Here is a 15,618-nt window from a genome sequence, read left to right on the forward strand (position 1 = left end):
TCCCGGCGCCGGGGGGGCCATGCGCCGGGCGGCTCGGGCAGCCCGGGGAGCCGGCGCAACTTGCCGCCGGGCATCCTGAAGAGTTGGGGTGGCCGCGGGCTCCGAGCCGGGGCGCCCGGCCGCCTTTCTTCCCCCTCGCTAACCGCCCTCCCTTTCGGTCGTGGGGGAGGGGGCTCGTGTCCCCCATCCCGGGAGGCCCGGTCCGCCCCCGCCCGCTCTCGCCCCCGCGGAGCCGTGCAACTCATCGGGAGCTGGGGCCAAAGTGAGCGCAAAGTGCTGCCCAAGTTGCCGGGATGGAGCTGCAGAGCCGGCCGGAGGCGCTCGCCGTGGAACTCGCGCGCCACCAGGTAGGCGGCCGGGGGCCCTGGGCCGGGGTGGGGGCTCCAGAGACCCGAGCCCGGCGTCCCGTTCCTCCTCGCAGGGTCTGCTCCACTGAAGGTTCCGGCGGGGACTCCTCCTTGAGCCTGCCCCCGGAGTGGGGGGAGTAACTACCTGCAGGACCCCGCTGGGTTACCCCTCCACCCTGCAATCCTTTACAGTTGGGGGGGGGGCAGGGGGGTCGGGGGCCTACGAGACCCGAGCCCGGTGTCTTCTCGTTCTTGACACGGGTCCCGCAGGACTGAGGGTGCCGGGTGGGAACTCTTCGTGAGCCTGTCCCGGTCTGTCCGAGTGTGTGCGCCGACCCCCCGGGGCCCCACCCCCGTGCCACCCTGCACAGTTTGCCAAAGTAGTTTTGGCGATGGTTGCGGGGCGAGCAGCGGCGTGGCGGCCGGAGCCCGAGCGGCTTCGCGGCGTGCGCGTGTGTGTGTTGGGGAGATTAGGACGCGACTTGAATATTTATGAGCATCGCTCGACACGGACTCGCCGTGTTTACTTGGCTCTTTGTTCCTCCCCCCTCCTCCGGCACACACTCACACTCACGCTCACTCGCACACGCACCCCGGCCTGCAAACTTGCACGGCTCGGGGCGCGCCGCCGGGTGGCCTCGGCCCCCGCCCCGCCCCGCGAGCTGCCCCGATGAGGCGGCAGCCACAGGTAAGCGGCCCCGCGCGGCACTGCCGGGCCGCTGCGCGTGCGGGACGTGGCGGGGGAACTCGGGGCGCGCTGCGGACGGCCTGGCCCCGCGGGCTGCAGGGCCGGGGCCGAGGTCCTTGGGGCTCGGGGCGCACCCGACCCCCCCTGGCTGCCAGCCTGAGCCCCCTCCGTGTTTCCGCAGAACGGCGACCTCCAGAAGCAGTTCCACGAGAGGCAGCCGCGGATCGCCGCGCTCAGCGACAAACAAGTAAGCGAGCTGGCCTGCGCGCACCCCCGCCTCGGCGGGGAGGAGGGTCGCGGGGTACTTTGGCGGCACCCTAAAAAGTGCCGGCCTCAGCGCAGCGCGCTCAGACTCCCAAAGGAGTCCGTGCGCCATCCTCGAAGTTACCCGGGCCCCCTTTTCTGGAAAGAAAGAGCCGGGTTCTCAGAGGCCGAGGGGGAAGGTGCAGTGGCCGAAAGGCGGGGGCTGCACTTAAAAGGCGGCGAGCAGCCGGCGTCCATTTTGCGTTGGTGACATGTTTGGGGAACGTGGGCATTTCTCCCGGCTCCGGGCCCCCACTTCCCGCTGGCTTGTGGGCAGGGGTAGAGGGGACGGTGATTTGGGCCTTGACACCAAACTACTTGGCAGCGATTTCTGGGTTTCGTTGCACATTTTCTGTACAGAGCGGTCCTCCGGGCGCCCCGCCCCTCACTTCTCCGGCATCACTTTTTATTCTTGGAACCTGACGCCAGCTCCCGGGAACAAAAGAAACGTGCCCCCGGGGTCCCCCAGTTCGGCCCCAACTTTGGTGTGCGGGCGTCAGGTGTAGATGGGGACCCAGGAGGCGCTCCCCACGGGGTGGGGGGCCGGGCCGCCGACGCCCGCTCGGCTCTCCCGGAAGGAAAAGTTGTCCATTGTGACTTAGTTGCGCTGAGCTCAGCGCTCGGGGTTTCAGCACCACGAACAGATGCCGCCGCCGGAGCGCGGCCGGCCGCGCGCCCCCGCCCCCTCGCCCCCTCGCCCCCTCCCTCCCCGCTCCTCCCCGCCCCGCACTCGCGCTCCCGCCCCTTCCCCGCGCCGCCCGGAGCCGAGAACTTTGAGCGGCGCAGCCAATGGCGCTCCCGGGACTCCGAGGCTGGCAGGGGGGCGGGGGCGGGGACGCCGGCGCCCCTCCCCGCTGCCCCTCCCCCCGCCCACCCCGCGGGCCCGCCCCCGCCCTCCGCGGCCCCTGGCATCCGATCGCAGTTCTTTCGGAATGCCGGCCGCGCCGTCAGCACCGAACTTGGACAGCGCCCGCGCCCGCCCCGCCCCGGTTCTGCCGCAGATCCGGCCCCCTCGTTTCTCCCCATTCCAGGCGGGGCGGCCGATCAGATACCCCTCCCCGGAGGAATTTTCGCCGGGGGCGGGGGAGCGGGAGACGGAGGAGATTGGCGGGGGTGGCGGCGACTCTAGAGGGAGAACTCGGCGGCTGGGCGTTCATTTCGAGTCTTTAAAGTTGAAAAGTGATGGGAGGGAGCGTGCGCAGGAGGCGGGGGCCGGGGGTTGCGGAAAGAAAGATGGCTGTTCCCCGCCGCGGGTCCGCGCCGGTTGGGGGCTCCGGGCCGGACGGGAGGGTTGGGACGAAAGCATTAACCCCTTTCTGCCGGCGCCGCGGCCCCCTTCCCGGCCGCGCGCGCCCGTCCGGGAGTGGAAGCTTCCATTCCCGCCGGAGGGGGGCCCGGCGCGCGGCCCCGGCGAAGTCGGGGAGTTCGCGGGGGGAGGGGACCCAGGCCCGCATTACCATTTTGATTGCTTCGAGGCCATTTTTGGAGGGGGAGGGGTTGGAGGCCCCTTCTCCGCGGAGCACAAAGATGTTTAATCACCGCGTAGAATCAAATCAGATACTTTAAAAAAAGAAACCACCACCGAATCTGGCGCCGTGTGATAGCGGAGGGTTACTAAGCCTTTTCTTTTTTTTTTTCCACTTGGGTAAAAAACGGCAAGTTGTTGACTTTTAGAAGAAGATTTAAAAGAGAGACAATCCGCTAATCCCGCTGCTTTTATGGCGACAACGTATCTCTGTGTGCTGCTGCAGCGCAATAGTTTCACTGCTGCGAGCGGCTTCCCCGAGCTTCGGTTCGCTCTTTCCTTCTGGATTGTAGCAACTGTCCCCAGGCCGCTGACGTCCCCGCGATGGCCGCGGACAGGAGCTGTTCCTGGTCTGCCACGCCGGAATTCGGAGGGCGAGGGAAACGCTGGAAAATGTGCGCCTCCCAGGACGGAGCTGTGCGCCCCGGGCTGCCTTCGCCTTTAAGTGTGAATGGGGACGGAATGTGAATGGGGACGGATGCTTGTGAAGGGGATGGACCTCCATGTTTGTGTGTGTGTATGTGTTTAAGAAAGACAACAACGAAAACTTTTGTTCTCAGGCTTTTTAAAAGTGTTTTTCTTTTAAATGACTAAAAATAACCTTTGGTCAGCCGTCAGGGTTTGGCCGGGCCGACTGGACTTGTGTTTGTAACTGTAAGTGTGTTGTTTTTCCTTTCCCCTTTGTGGCATTTTATATAACAAGGGCTCATAAAAGGGGGGGAGGGGGCCGGAGCCTGGTGCAGCATGCTAATAAAGCTGCCTCTCTCTCCCAGGCTCCCAGCTGAAATCTTTCAGAGGTCACCTATGAAATGAGTTGGGTAGACTTAACATTTACCCGAGTCTCTCTCCATATCTCTCTCTCTCTCTCTCTCTCTCTCTCTCTGTCTCTGTCTCTGTCTCTCTCTCTGTCTCTCTCTCTGTCTCTCTCTCTCTCTCTCTCTCTGCTTGGGAGAGTTTAGTGGTGATTGGCAGCTTGGCTGGGGAAAGGTGGATGAACCAGCTCTTGGAGGTGATTCTGGGCTACACCCCGGCTCTGCTTGGTCACCCCGGACCTGCCCCGGAGGAGCTGAGATGTGGGAGCAGGGCTGAAGAAGCCGGCATTTCAGAGTTTGTGTTTAACTCCACACAACGGAAAGGCAGTGTTCATGGATAGGTTTGCGGGGGGAGAAACTCCCACCATGTGCACCTGCCGAGACAGACATGGTTTTGTGCTGCTCCCACTCAGAACGTGGGACATGAAGGTTACGTTTCCATTAAAAGTGCCCACGTGGGTGATGAGCCAGATAGTAAGTGAACGGATGACCCCATTATCCACGTGTTAGAAACGCAATCGCCGCGGAGCAACATCTCGTGGTGGGAAGCTATCAGTTTCCCATTCATACCCTTGGTGCTGTGCGCCCCCCCCCCCCCCCCCCAGTTACTTCTAGAAACATGCACAAGTGTTTAAAGATGTTATCAAGGACTCCTAAGTAAACGGGTTGGTTGTTGATCAGAAGTAGAGATACAGAGTCTGTGTGACTCCTGTCTTTGGTGGACGAAGGGATTTAAAGGCAACCAGCTGCCACAGGACCCTGCCATTTGAAAACAGCTCGTGTTTCTTCTTTAAAGGAGAAGGAGGCGTGGGGAGTTGGTGAGAGCTGAGTTGTGGCCCAGCCGAGAGTGGCCGGGCGGCGTGGCCAGGGGTGGCTGCCCCGCGGCCGGGTTGGGCCGGGTTGGATTCTGGAGGAGCCAGGACCCCTCTTTAACGAGATCTGATGTGTGAAGACTCCATTAGTCGCTCCAGTGGTTTTACGCCGTGAGTTTGCAGCACACGCAGGGAGGCGGTCACATTTTTATCTCGATTGTCAGTGACAAGCACTTCTGTGTAAGTAACAGACCCGTCCGAATACCGGAGGGCTGGCTTCCTCCCTCGGTGGCGTTCTCCGCACCTCACTGGGTGCCACGTGTAGGAGGCACCTCCAGGCCTGAACTTCATGCGAGTTCAGCGTCACCCAGAGGAGCCTGCTGTGGGAGCTGCAGGCCGTGCTGGTGGCAGAGCGAGCCCGAGAGCCCGGAGGCGAGCTTGGGGCCTTGCGCCCCGCCCCAGCTGTCCATGTGCAGGCTCTGGACTCAGGGGCTGGCCTCATTTGCAGCAGCAAAGCTATGTCTTTTGGAAGGGTATCATGTACGTGGTGTGCGCCCGGGCGCCGAATCGTGTCTTCACTGTGAGTCACCCGCCACGCTGGACACCAGAGGGGCTCCTCCCTGGAAATGTCCGCCACGGGGGCTGCGGGGCAGGCTCCCTCGGAGAGCTCCCCGACGTTTGCAGCCCTGCGCGACAGAGACGTTTCCCAGGTTCTCTTCCTGAGTCTGCTCCTGTCCAGGAGGCTACTTTTTAAAAATATATAATTGTTATTATTTCAGAGAGGAAGGGAGATGGAGAGGGAGAGAGAAGCATCAGTGATGGGAGAGAATCATGGATCGGCTGCCTCCTGCACGCCCCACACTGGGGATCGAGCCTGCAACCCGGGCATGTGCCCTGATGGGGAATCCAACCTGTGACCTTCTGGTTCATAGGTCGACGCTCAACCACTGAGCACACCGGCCAGGCAGGAGGCTAGGTTTTCATCCGGCGTCATTGCGTGTTAAAGAGAATTGCCCCTCCCAGCACCCCTCGCTGCATACTCTGCGGGAAAGAGCGTGGATCGAGACAGCGGGGCTGGTCCTGCTTCGCCCACTGCCACCTGCGTGCCCTTGGCCACCCACTGCCCCTCGCATGGCCAGTGTCCTGGGCCCACACCCTCCTGAGCCACGTTCCCGGGGCCCTTCTCTCCCTCTGCCTTCGCCCCGGTCCCTCCCTCCATCACCTCTCGGGGGGGGGGGGGGGTGAGTGATGACCACTTCGTGACCCCACGTTGCCTCTAGAGCGGCTGGCCACGTGACTGCCGTGAGTTTTCCCAGGTGTTTGCTCCAGCGCCTGGGTCAGGAACCGAGCCCGGGCTCCGTGCCGTTTCTGTCTCCCTGTGTGCGCCCAGGCCGACCGTGGCTGCCGCCCGGTGCGCCCGCCGCAGCCGGCCTCATTCCCCTGTGGCGGGGCAGCGTCCTGCCACGGGCTGGTCACTCGGGGCTGGAGGAGGCCTTTGGGGGTGTCTGTGGGCTCAACCAACTCTGGGGAGAGGCGGGGCTTCCCGCTGCTTTGGGGCATTTACAGGGCTTTAGGGGACCAGACCCCGGATTTGATTTCCCTCCGGAAGAGCGCCAGGAAGGCGAATAGCGAGGCACCACCAACCAGGTGGCGGGTGCTGGCGCGGGGCACGCGCTCAGGAAAGAGGCTCTGCCCGTAGCCCGTCCTCAACAAGTGGCCTTGGACATGGTCTGCTCCCCCGCAGCTTTCCTGTCTGACTCGAACCCCGAGCCAGGCCCCTCCGACCGGCTCATTCACCACACACAGCCCTGCCAGGAAGGCCGGTTCTCAGTTTCCATTTTATTCGGAGGAGGCCGGAGCCCGGACAGGTTGCGGGCCTGTGGACACCCCAGCTGGCGGGCGGAGGAGCTGCGTGGCGTCCCGATCCTGACCCCGACCTGATCCGAACCCCACGCCAACGCCGAGTGTGGGGGAGGTGACGGCATTTCCACCAGGGACCGGAGAGGCCTGGCGTCTCGTAGCTTCTCAGGGCCCACGTGCAGGCAAGAGTGGCTGGCGTCTGTCAGAGACGCTGTGATAATGGGGGGTAATTTCACTCTGTGGTCGAAGGTCGAAGGTCGCAGAACTCGGGAGGGGGCCCTGGTCTGCACCCAGTCCCCGCATCTGCCTGGGGGGTGCCCCTGCCTGGGAGGGTGTGACGCAGGGAGGGGTCTGCAGGGTAGCGGCTGAGCCAGCGGCAGGTGGGGGTTTGGATGGACCCCAAGCAAGTTCACCCCCTGCGTCTGTGAGGAGCCCCCGGATCCGCCTCCTCCACCCTCCCCGCTCCTCTCGCCACCTCCTGAGACCCGCTGGTGGGGCTGCCGCTTTTCTTCTGATTACTGCTGTGACTTTACACTTTAAGGTGGAGGCATCTTCTCATTCTGAAATGGCCTCTGCTCTCCAAAGGCGCAAACGTGCTTCCTTAAGGACAGTTACTTGTCGCTCGGTCCCAGCAGCGTCCTGGGTCCCAGCAGCGTCCTGGGTGCGGGAGAAATTGCGGACGCAGCTTCTGGTCGCAGCCCGTGTCCGTGCGTCTCAGAGGCGGGCATCCCGTGGGGTCTCAGATGGCCGCACGGGGTTTTCTGCGTGGCACCTGGGTGGTGTGGTTAAAGCGCAGCAGAAGGAAGTATATCGGGGGTGTGTGTAATATTTTGTCCGGGTTTGAGGGGAGCCCTCAGCCCCCTGGAAGGGAGGAGGGCAGGTGGCTGGTCCTGGTCTCAGTGGAGAACCCGCTTTCCAGGCTGCGGGGTCCCGAGGGTTTGTGAGGCCGCGGGCTGCGCGTGCCAGGCTGATTCCCGATGCGCAGCCGGCAGCCGGGTGGTGGGAGCTGTAGCCAATATTGCTTTGTTGACAGTCACCCGAGCTGCAGAAAGCCGCGGTGCCCAGAGCCGTACCGCCTGGAGGAGGCGGGCGCCTGCGGCTTTGGTGCGGACAGCAGCCTCCGGTGGCTTTGGTCTCCGCGGACGGTGCGCCCACAGCCAGGACCAGGGCCTGAACTTGGGCTCGGTGGACACGAGGGCCTGTGTCTCCAGACCGACCCGATGACCTAAAGGACAGGGCGTGAGAGGCGAGCGGTCCTGGCGGGGCACCTCCGTCCAGCTTTCTTCCTACGTGTGGGACGCTCGGCCCTGAGTGTGGGCGCCACGCACCGGGGGAGCCAGGAGCCCGGGACTCGGTCCAACCCCACCCACAGCCCTCAGGCCTGTTTATTTGCTAATTCTGTCCGCGGGAGATGGCTTCCGGAAGCTACGTGCCCAAGACGGTGTCCCCTGCGTGGGAGGTGCTGTCCTGCATGAGCTGCCCTCCTGCGTCACCAGCCCCCCCCCCCCCCCCCCCGGCAGCAGGAGGCTCTGCTCTCGGAGTCTCCACGTGGCAGACGAGTCACCTCCCACAGGAGAGGTGCTGAGAGGTGGTGACAGGGCCCTTTAGGAAAAGTAGTGATGCTTTCCGTCTCCCGAGTGGAGGCAGCAGAAAGTTACTGGAAGCAGCAGAGGGGGATCTGTGGGGGGGACACGCCAGCGGGCTGTCTGAGGGACGCTGTCAGCAGTGGGGAGAGGCTTTCGTGCGGGAGAGAGAAAGGGCAGGGATGGGGCGGGGGCCGGAGGGAGCAGGGAGCTGTGTTTCTCTTTGATGTCATTCAGGCGGAAAGCCAATCTGTGCATGTAAATGAAGTTGAAAATGCAATTAAAAATAAATACATACGAGAGCCCGTGATCCAGAAGTTAATGCGAGGTGCAGGCTCCAGTGCCAAGCAGCATTCCCCGCAGTCAGCCCGCCAGCCGGAGGCTCGGTGGTGATCAGGGCTCCGCCGACACGCCGGGTGCCTGGCCCGCCTCTCCAGGTACCAGCCGGCAGCCCTCCTCACCCCTCTCGCCAGCGGCCTGCTCCCGGCGGCCCCTGCCCGGGGGACAGTGCTCACGAGGCCCCTCCAAGGGCGGCCCTGGTGTGACAGGAGAGCTGGCACCACGGAGTCCCCGGTGTCAGTGTGGACAGAGCCAAGGGGCCCTGGACGCCGTCCGGCTGCAGGTGCTGGCAGTGGGCCCACGCGGGGGAAGGGGGGGCGCGAGGAGCCAGAGCTGGGATGGGGTGCCCGCGTGCTCCGTGTCGGGGACAGGATGGAGCAGGGGCAGCGCTCCTTGTGCCTCCAGCCCTCGGGCGTGTCTCCCCTGAGTGCCCACGGGCCTGACAGCTGGCGCGTGTCCAGGGGACGGTGCTCAGATGGCGATGGCACCAGTGATCGCCGCTCCTGTGGAGTCGTGACGTCCAGCACGTGCCTACTCGGTGCCTGCTCGGTGCCTGCTCGGTACCTGCTCGGTGCGAGCGGCACTGGGCACTGGGGCTCCGCAGGGGACGGGACAGGCTCCTGAGACATGGCAAATCTCAGGGAGAGACAGGTGATACATGAACAGGTGAATTCCGGAGTGAGTGGTCTCCGGAGAAGTAGAGCGGGGTCGTGTGTGTATGTGTGTGTGTGTGTGTGTGTGTGTGTGTGTTGGGGGGGCGGGTAGAGGGGGGCAGTGGCTATTTTAAATGAATGGTCGAGGGCCTCATTGAGAAGGCAGCGCTGCAGGGGTCGGAGGAGTGAGCCCTGTGCCCTCGGCAGGAAGCGTGCTCTAGGCGCAGGGAGCAGCCTGTGCAAAGGCCCTGTGGCGGGGCCTGATGTCTCCAGGGGCCAGAAGAAAGGGAGTGAGAGGAGGCCGGCTGATGGCAGGGATTGGGGGCTGTCCTCTCCGGCATGACTGACCCCCGCCTTTCCAGTGACCCCTGGCCGCACTGGATCTGAGGAGCAGGATTTTGACTAGAAGCTGGGACCTACCAGAAGGCTGACTTCACTGCGTCAGGGTTCCCTGATGTCCAGGGATGGATGTGCTGCTTCTGAGACCTTTGCCCTCAAACCGGCCCGATCCGTGGAGGAGAGGCAGCACATGGCTGGTTGGAGGGGAGACCAGCAGGTTCTCGGGGAGCTGAGATTCTGTGGTTCAGAAACGCTGAGACCGAGGATTCTGTCCCGCCTGCTTACAGCCTGAGGTGATGTAGAACTGGACCGCGGACTCCAACCGGACCTCAAACTCCAACCGGACCTCAAACTCCAACCGGACCGCGGACTCCAACCCGACCTCCAACTCCAACCAGACCGTAAACTCCAACCGGACCGCGGACTCCAACCCGACCTCCAACTCCAACCGGACCGTAAACTCCAACCGGACCGCGGACTCCAACCCGACCTCCAACTCCAACCAGACCGTAAACTCCAACCGGACCTCCAACTCCAACCAGACCGTAAACTCCAACCGGACCGCGGACTCCAACCCAACCTCCAACTCCAACCAGACCGTAAACTCCAATCGGACCTCCAACTCCAACCGGATCGTAAACTCCAACCGGACTGCGGACTCCCACCGGACCGTGAACTCCATCGCTGCGGCCCGAGCCGTCCTGGTGGGCCGAGCCCCACCCCTGTGTCCGCTCCTTGGAGTTTTCCAGCGAAGCCAGAAACCACGCGTCTGTGGCTGCTCCTGAGGCCTAGACGTGGGCGGGGCTCAAAGACCTTTGGCCGAAGAAACCGCGGGCCAGGTCCCACGTGTGGGCCCCCGTGCCCTCCCCCGCATGACCCTCTCTGGTCACCTGCTCCTTCCCCTCCCCTTCCCCTTCCCGCAGGGCTGGGTCCCGTCTCCCGCTCCCGTCTTCACGGCTCAGGCTCTGTCCTGCGGGTTGTAGTCTCGTCCCCCAGGCACCCCCGGCTCACAGGATGCCCACGTGCCCGGAACTAGACCGAGAGCTGAAGGCGCAGGGCCGTGGCCTGAGGTTCCGACAAGGGTGTCTGCTGTGACCCCAGAACCGGCATGCCTGCGCCCCAGGCCCCCTCCTGCAGAGAAGCGGTCGCTCCTGTGCAGGGGCCGCGGAGGTTCTCCCAGAGCCGTCCTCTCTCCGGAGAAGTGAGTGGAGCTCAGTCCAGTTCCGGAAAGAACAGTCTCACTGCCCCCCACGCCCCCCATGCCCGCCACACCTCCCATGCCCCCCACGCCCCCCATGCCCGCCACACCCCCCACGCCCCCTATGCCCGGCCGCCCGCCCGTCAGCGGAGTCGATGGCGGAGCGGCGCCTCGTGGAAGTTACTTTATTAACGAGTTCGCCGAGTGGTTTGAACGGGGCCGCGCATCCGTATTGCGGATCTAATTATAAACAGGCCGGCACCGAATCAGCGGCCTTTAAAGGGAGAAGATCTGGCAGCGCGGCTTAAAGTGTCCTTTAATGAACTTCTTGGGCACTTGTATCTTAGCAACACATTTTATTACATCCTCTGCAGCTGGGCGCGCGCAGTAATTTATCCCCCAGCCCCGGCCCCCGGCCCCCGTCGGGCTGGAGGGAGGCTGTGCCGCTTCCCCAGGCTGTTTGCGTCTCGTGGGCTTTGTCTAGTGGATGAAAAAGACAGACACGGCGCTGGGAGCCGGGCCCGGGCCGGCTGGTGGCTGGCGCCGGGGACCAGCTGGAAGGGACCGAGGCCGGGCCTCGGGCGGGCGGCCCTCCAGGAGTTCCGGCCCCGGAGCTGCGGGCCGCCCGCCGTCCTGTGCGGGTTCTGTCCCTGGTTTGGGTGTTTTCATCTGGATCCTTTCCTGCAAGGGCACTAATTTGGAAGCCGGGACGTTGGCACATCTTCATCGCAGTCAGCAGCCTGTGGGGCGTGGGGAGGGTTCTAGGCCCGTGGTCGGCAAACCGCGGCTCGCGAGCCACATGCGGCTCTTTGGCCCCTTGAGTGTCCTAACGCCACTTCTTCAAAGTAGACTCGCCCAGGCCGAAAACCGGCTTCTGCGCCTGGGCCACGAAGTTTCAATCACATTGTACGTGCGCGCCCGCACGTGGTATTTTGTGGAAGAGCCACACCCAAGGGGCCAAAGAGCCGCGGTTTGCCGACCACGGCTCTAGAACACGCAGAAGGCCGTGGAAGTGTGCGCCTCAGGCCCTGCGTGAGCCCCTGTGCCCTGCGGCCAGGGGAGACCCTGGGCGGGGGTGGAGGCCACTCTTCCCACCCGCTCCTCCCAGGAGCTTCTTGACTTGGCCTAAGTCACTTATCCTCACGCAGCCTCAGTTCTCTCATCCGTAAAGTGGCCACAAGGATGGACCCTGCCTCCCTGCCTCTGAGGCGCGTGGCGGGGATTAAATGCCTTGTGGGGAGGCACGTTTGTAACCTGCAGAATGCTGTGCTTGTGTGCATGTGTGTGCCTGTGCCTGTGTGCACGTGTGCGCACACATGTGCACGTGCCTTGTGTGTGTGCACGTGCTGGGGAGCCTTAGTGTTTACGTCACTGTGTTTTAGGGAGCTTGGGGTGTCTCCCGCCGGCTCTCGGCCCTGGAAGACCTCTGCCCCGGGGACACGGGCATGGGTGAGCGTGGACACAGCCCAGCCAGGCATCATGGAGCCCGCTGGCCACTTCGTGTGCACTGTATGGAGGGTGTGCGTGTGTTCCCATGTCTCCCAACGCAGAGACTTGCATTGACCGTAAAAACATGGACCTTAGAAATAGTTGTGGTGGCCCGGCTGGCGTGGCTCAGTGGTTGAGTGTCAAACTAGGAACCAGGAGGTCACGGTTTGATTCCTGGTCGGGGCACATGCCCGGGTTGTGGGCTCCATCCCCAGCAGGGGGCGTGCAGGAGGCAGCCGATGTTTCTCTCTCATCACTGCTGTTTCTATCTCTCTCTCCCTCTCCCTTCCTCTCTGAAATCAATAAAAATATATTTGTTAAAAAGAGAAAAGAAATGCTTTGGGGTTTGTCCAGACTTTGTATAAGAGATTTATTTCCCCTTTCCCCTGGTGACTAGTCACCGCAGGTGTGACCGAGTCCCGTCTTCTCGCTCAGTAGCAGCAGCTGACGTGGGTGAATGGGCGCTGGCATGTGGTTACCATGCGTGGGCGTCCTGTGGGCGGAAAAGCCGGGGTCTTTGCCACTCACGGTGCGGCCTCTGCAGCCTCCACCCCGGCCGGCGGGCTCCCCGGGCCCGGTGGTCCGGATGCCGCACCCCCGGGAGCCACCACAGCGCCGAGACGGGTAGCGGCCAGCCCTTTGGGTTTGGCACGGCCTCCCGTCCTGCCTCGGCTCGCCAGGCCGGCTTGGTTTTGTCCTCTGGAGCCTCATTTCCTGCTGCTGCGGCCTTGGTCTGCGGTCACGGGCGGGCGTCTTCCCGGCTCCGGCCCCTCGGAGCCCCGGAGCTGCTCCCTGGCCCGGCCCTGCCGCTCCTGTAATATGCACTCCTCCCGAAGGAGCACTGAGAAGTAAGCACTGATTCTAGATGGAATCATAATTAACCCTAAACGCCCCTGGAAACCTGGTTACACATAACTGCCCCAAACACACACAGTCTGAAATTAATGAAAACCAACGGCCGCGTGTGTGTGTGTGTGTGTGTGTGAGTGTGTGTGTGTGTGTGTGAGTGTGTGTGAGTGAGTGTGAGTGTGAGTGTGAGTGTGTGTGTGTGAGTGTGAGTGTGTGTGTGAGTGTGAGTGTGTGTGTGAGTGTGTGTGAGAGTGTGTGTGTGAGTGTGTGTGTGTTTGTGTGTGAGTGTGTGTGTTATGTGTATGTGAGTGTGAGTGTGTGTGTGTGTGAGTGAGTGTGTGTGAGTGTGAGTGTGTGTGTGCGCGTGCGCGTGCGCCCCATGTGGGCCCTGCCTAGCGGCAGCAGCGGCTATGAGATGCCAGGCGGGAGATTTGCTGGAGGAGGGCTGAGCTCCTGGTGCCGCGCAGGAGTGGGCAGGACACAGGTTCTGGGTCGCCCGGCATCCTCTCGCAGTGGCTCAACGACCTTCGGAGCCTCAGGCTCCTCATCTGTGAAATGGGTCCAGCTGAGAGCATCTCAGGTGACAGCAAGGACGTTCCTGCTCAGGGTGGATGCCCGTGCTTCTTCTCACCCCTCTTTCCTCCCCACGCTCCCTGCTCCGAACCGTCTCAGCCCAACGAAGGTGGCTGCAGTCCTATGGACTCGCTCGCTCGCTCGCTCCTTCTGCCGTGAGAGAAAAGGAAGCTTGACAGGAAATGGCCATGATGGACCCCAGAGCGCCTCTCGCCTGGGCAGGAACGCCGAGGCTAGGCGAGGGCAGCGAGGTCTAGGCCAGGCCTGGCGGAACCAGGGAGAGCCTGGGTTTCCACGCTCCGTCCTGTCTAGGCTGTGGGCGATGGGGGTGATTGCCACACAAAGGGAGCCCTGGGGGTGTGTGGCTGGGAGCTGGTCCCCGGCAGCCCCGGGACCAGGAGCCCGTGGCTGGCTGTGCGGGGTGAGGAGGTCGGCAGCATCGCCGGAGTAACCGGTGCATTTCCATGGCGTGGCCTTCCGGGCCCCCCTTTCAGCTCCCACTCCAGACCCTCAGAAATGCCGCCGGGTGTCCCTGAGCAGACGGAGCCCTCCCCATTCCCTGTTGGTGCCCGGGTGGCGTGGTTTAGGGCCACCTCCCCCACCTCCGAGGGAGCACAGGTGCAGGGCGGGCCTGGCGGGGGGCCGGGGGCCTGGGTCCCGCCTTACACATCACAGTGCTGGGCACTTACTTAGCATCGCAGCGCCCGGCTTCCTCGTCTGCAAACCAGGCTGCTTGCTCCGTGTGGATCAGCCTGGCTTCCCGGCGCCGGCCCTTGCGGGCCTTGGAGAGGTGCTGGGAATCAGACCAGCAGCACAGGATGCTGGCCAGGTCTGGGAAGAGATCCAAGCACCCCACTTTGGGGAGTGGAAGTGGGGAGCTCAGACCTCTGAGGGTGCTGAGGAGCCTCATTCCAGCCAGGGGCTGCAGGAGGCTGTGTTCCTGAGGGGGCCGACACGACACAGGAAAAGTGGTTAAGAGATGGCACAGGCTCAACTGTGACAGTCCCTCCCCCTCTCCCTCCCTCCCTCCCTCCCTCCCTCCCTCCCTCCCTCTCTCCCTCCCTACCTCTCTCCCTCCCTCCCTCTCTCCCTCCCTTCCTCCCTCCCTCTCTCCCTCCCTTCCTCCCTCCCTCCCCCTTCCCTCTCTCTATCCCTCCTTCCCTCCCTCCTCCTTCTCTCCTTCCCTCCCTCCCTCCCTTCCTCCCTCCTCCCTCCCTTCCCCCTCGTCCCCAGTCCCCTATCTCTTCCCCTCTGTCTCCCCCTCTCTTTGGAAGCTTCGGGCAGTAAAGGCCAATTCCTCATCAGATTCCTTCAATGCCTTTGGTCTCAGGGGCAAATAAATGCCCCCCCCCCCCCCGAATATACAGCTACAGGGAAGGGAGAACGAAGCTGGAGTATTTATTTACTTCTCGCTTTGCAGGAGCGTTTACTCAGAGCCGCACGCGAGCGGAGGGTTTGATTTGATTAGCAAGTCTAAGTGTATTAGCGCAAGACGGGAGCGCTGTCACCATTAGCCGATATCACAGTGAGCCGTGATTAGCTGTGCTGATGGCTCGGGTGGCAGTGGGGTGACAGATGTGCTTCCTGGTCCGGGTCAGACGGGGGCACTTCACCCTGTGAGGGGCTCGGCTCCCCGAGTCTAACAACTAATTCGTCACCCCACCTGCCCTGACCCACCTGTTGTGTAAGGTGACTGTGGTGCCCGGGCAGCGGCCTCGGGAGCGGGAGCCTTCTGGCCGCCCCGTTGGCACCACTGTGACAGCAGCAGGGGCTCCTGTGCCCCTGCTCACCTCTGCAGGTTTTGGTCACGGCTCAGCCCCCCCCCGCCCCCCCGCCCGGGCTGCGTCCCCGGCAGAGCCTGGGGCTGCCATCGGGACGCCCTTGGTTACCTGGTCTGTGGTGGGCGCCTGGTAACACTGTAAGGTGCTGGCATAGACTCAGGAGACGCTGGGAACTATGTGACCACGTCTTTATTTTTATTTATTTATTTATTAAAGTATGTTTTTATTGATTTCAGGGGAGGAAGAGAGAGGGAGAGATAGAAACACCAACGATGAGCGAGAATCATTGATGGGCTGCCTCCTGTTCGCCCCCCACTGGGGACCAAGCCCACAACACGGGCATGTGCCCTTGACCAGAATCGAACCCGAGACCCTTCAGTCTGCAGGCCAGTGCTCTATCCACTGAGCCACACCAGCCAGGGCGTGATTGTAAGCTAGTTTATCTCAGCGCGGGTGGTCAGTGACTTT

General features: G+C 63.0%; 1 protein-coding gene across 2 annotated transcripts in view; it reads left to right on the top strand.

The window, feature by feature from the left end:
• Positions 1-293: 293 nt before the first annotated feature.
• Positions 294-15,618, top strand: part of PHF21B (PHD finger protein 21B) — a gene marked incomplete at both ends in the record, with an annotated part of 45,793 nt that continues 30,468 nt past the window's right edge. Inside the window, 2 exons of one of the 2 annotated variants that reach the window (XM_079775251.1) lie at positions 294-347; positions 1,217-1,282. In XM_079775251.1, the coding sequence (XP_079631377.1) occupies positions 294-347; positions 1,217-1,282 (120 nt within the window). Of the gene's footprint in view, positions 348-1,017; positions 1,036-1,216; positions 1,283-15,618 lie in introns of those variants that run through there. The other variant, XM_079775252.1, reaches the window with a different exon arrangement.

The sequence above is a fragment of the Cnephaeus nilssonii genome (assembly GCF_951640355.1).
Source record: "Cnephaeus nilssonii genome assembly, chromosome: 6".
Classification (NCBI taxonomy): domain Eukaryota; kingdom Metazoa; phylum Chordata; class Mammalia; order Chiroptera; family Vespertilionidae; genus Cnephaeus; species Cnephaeus nilssonii.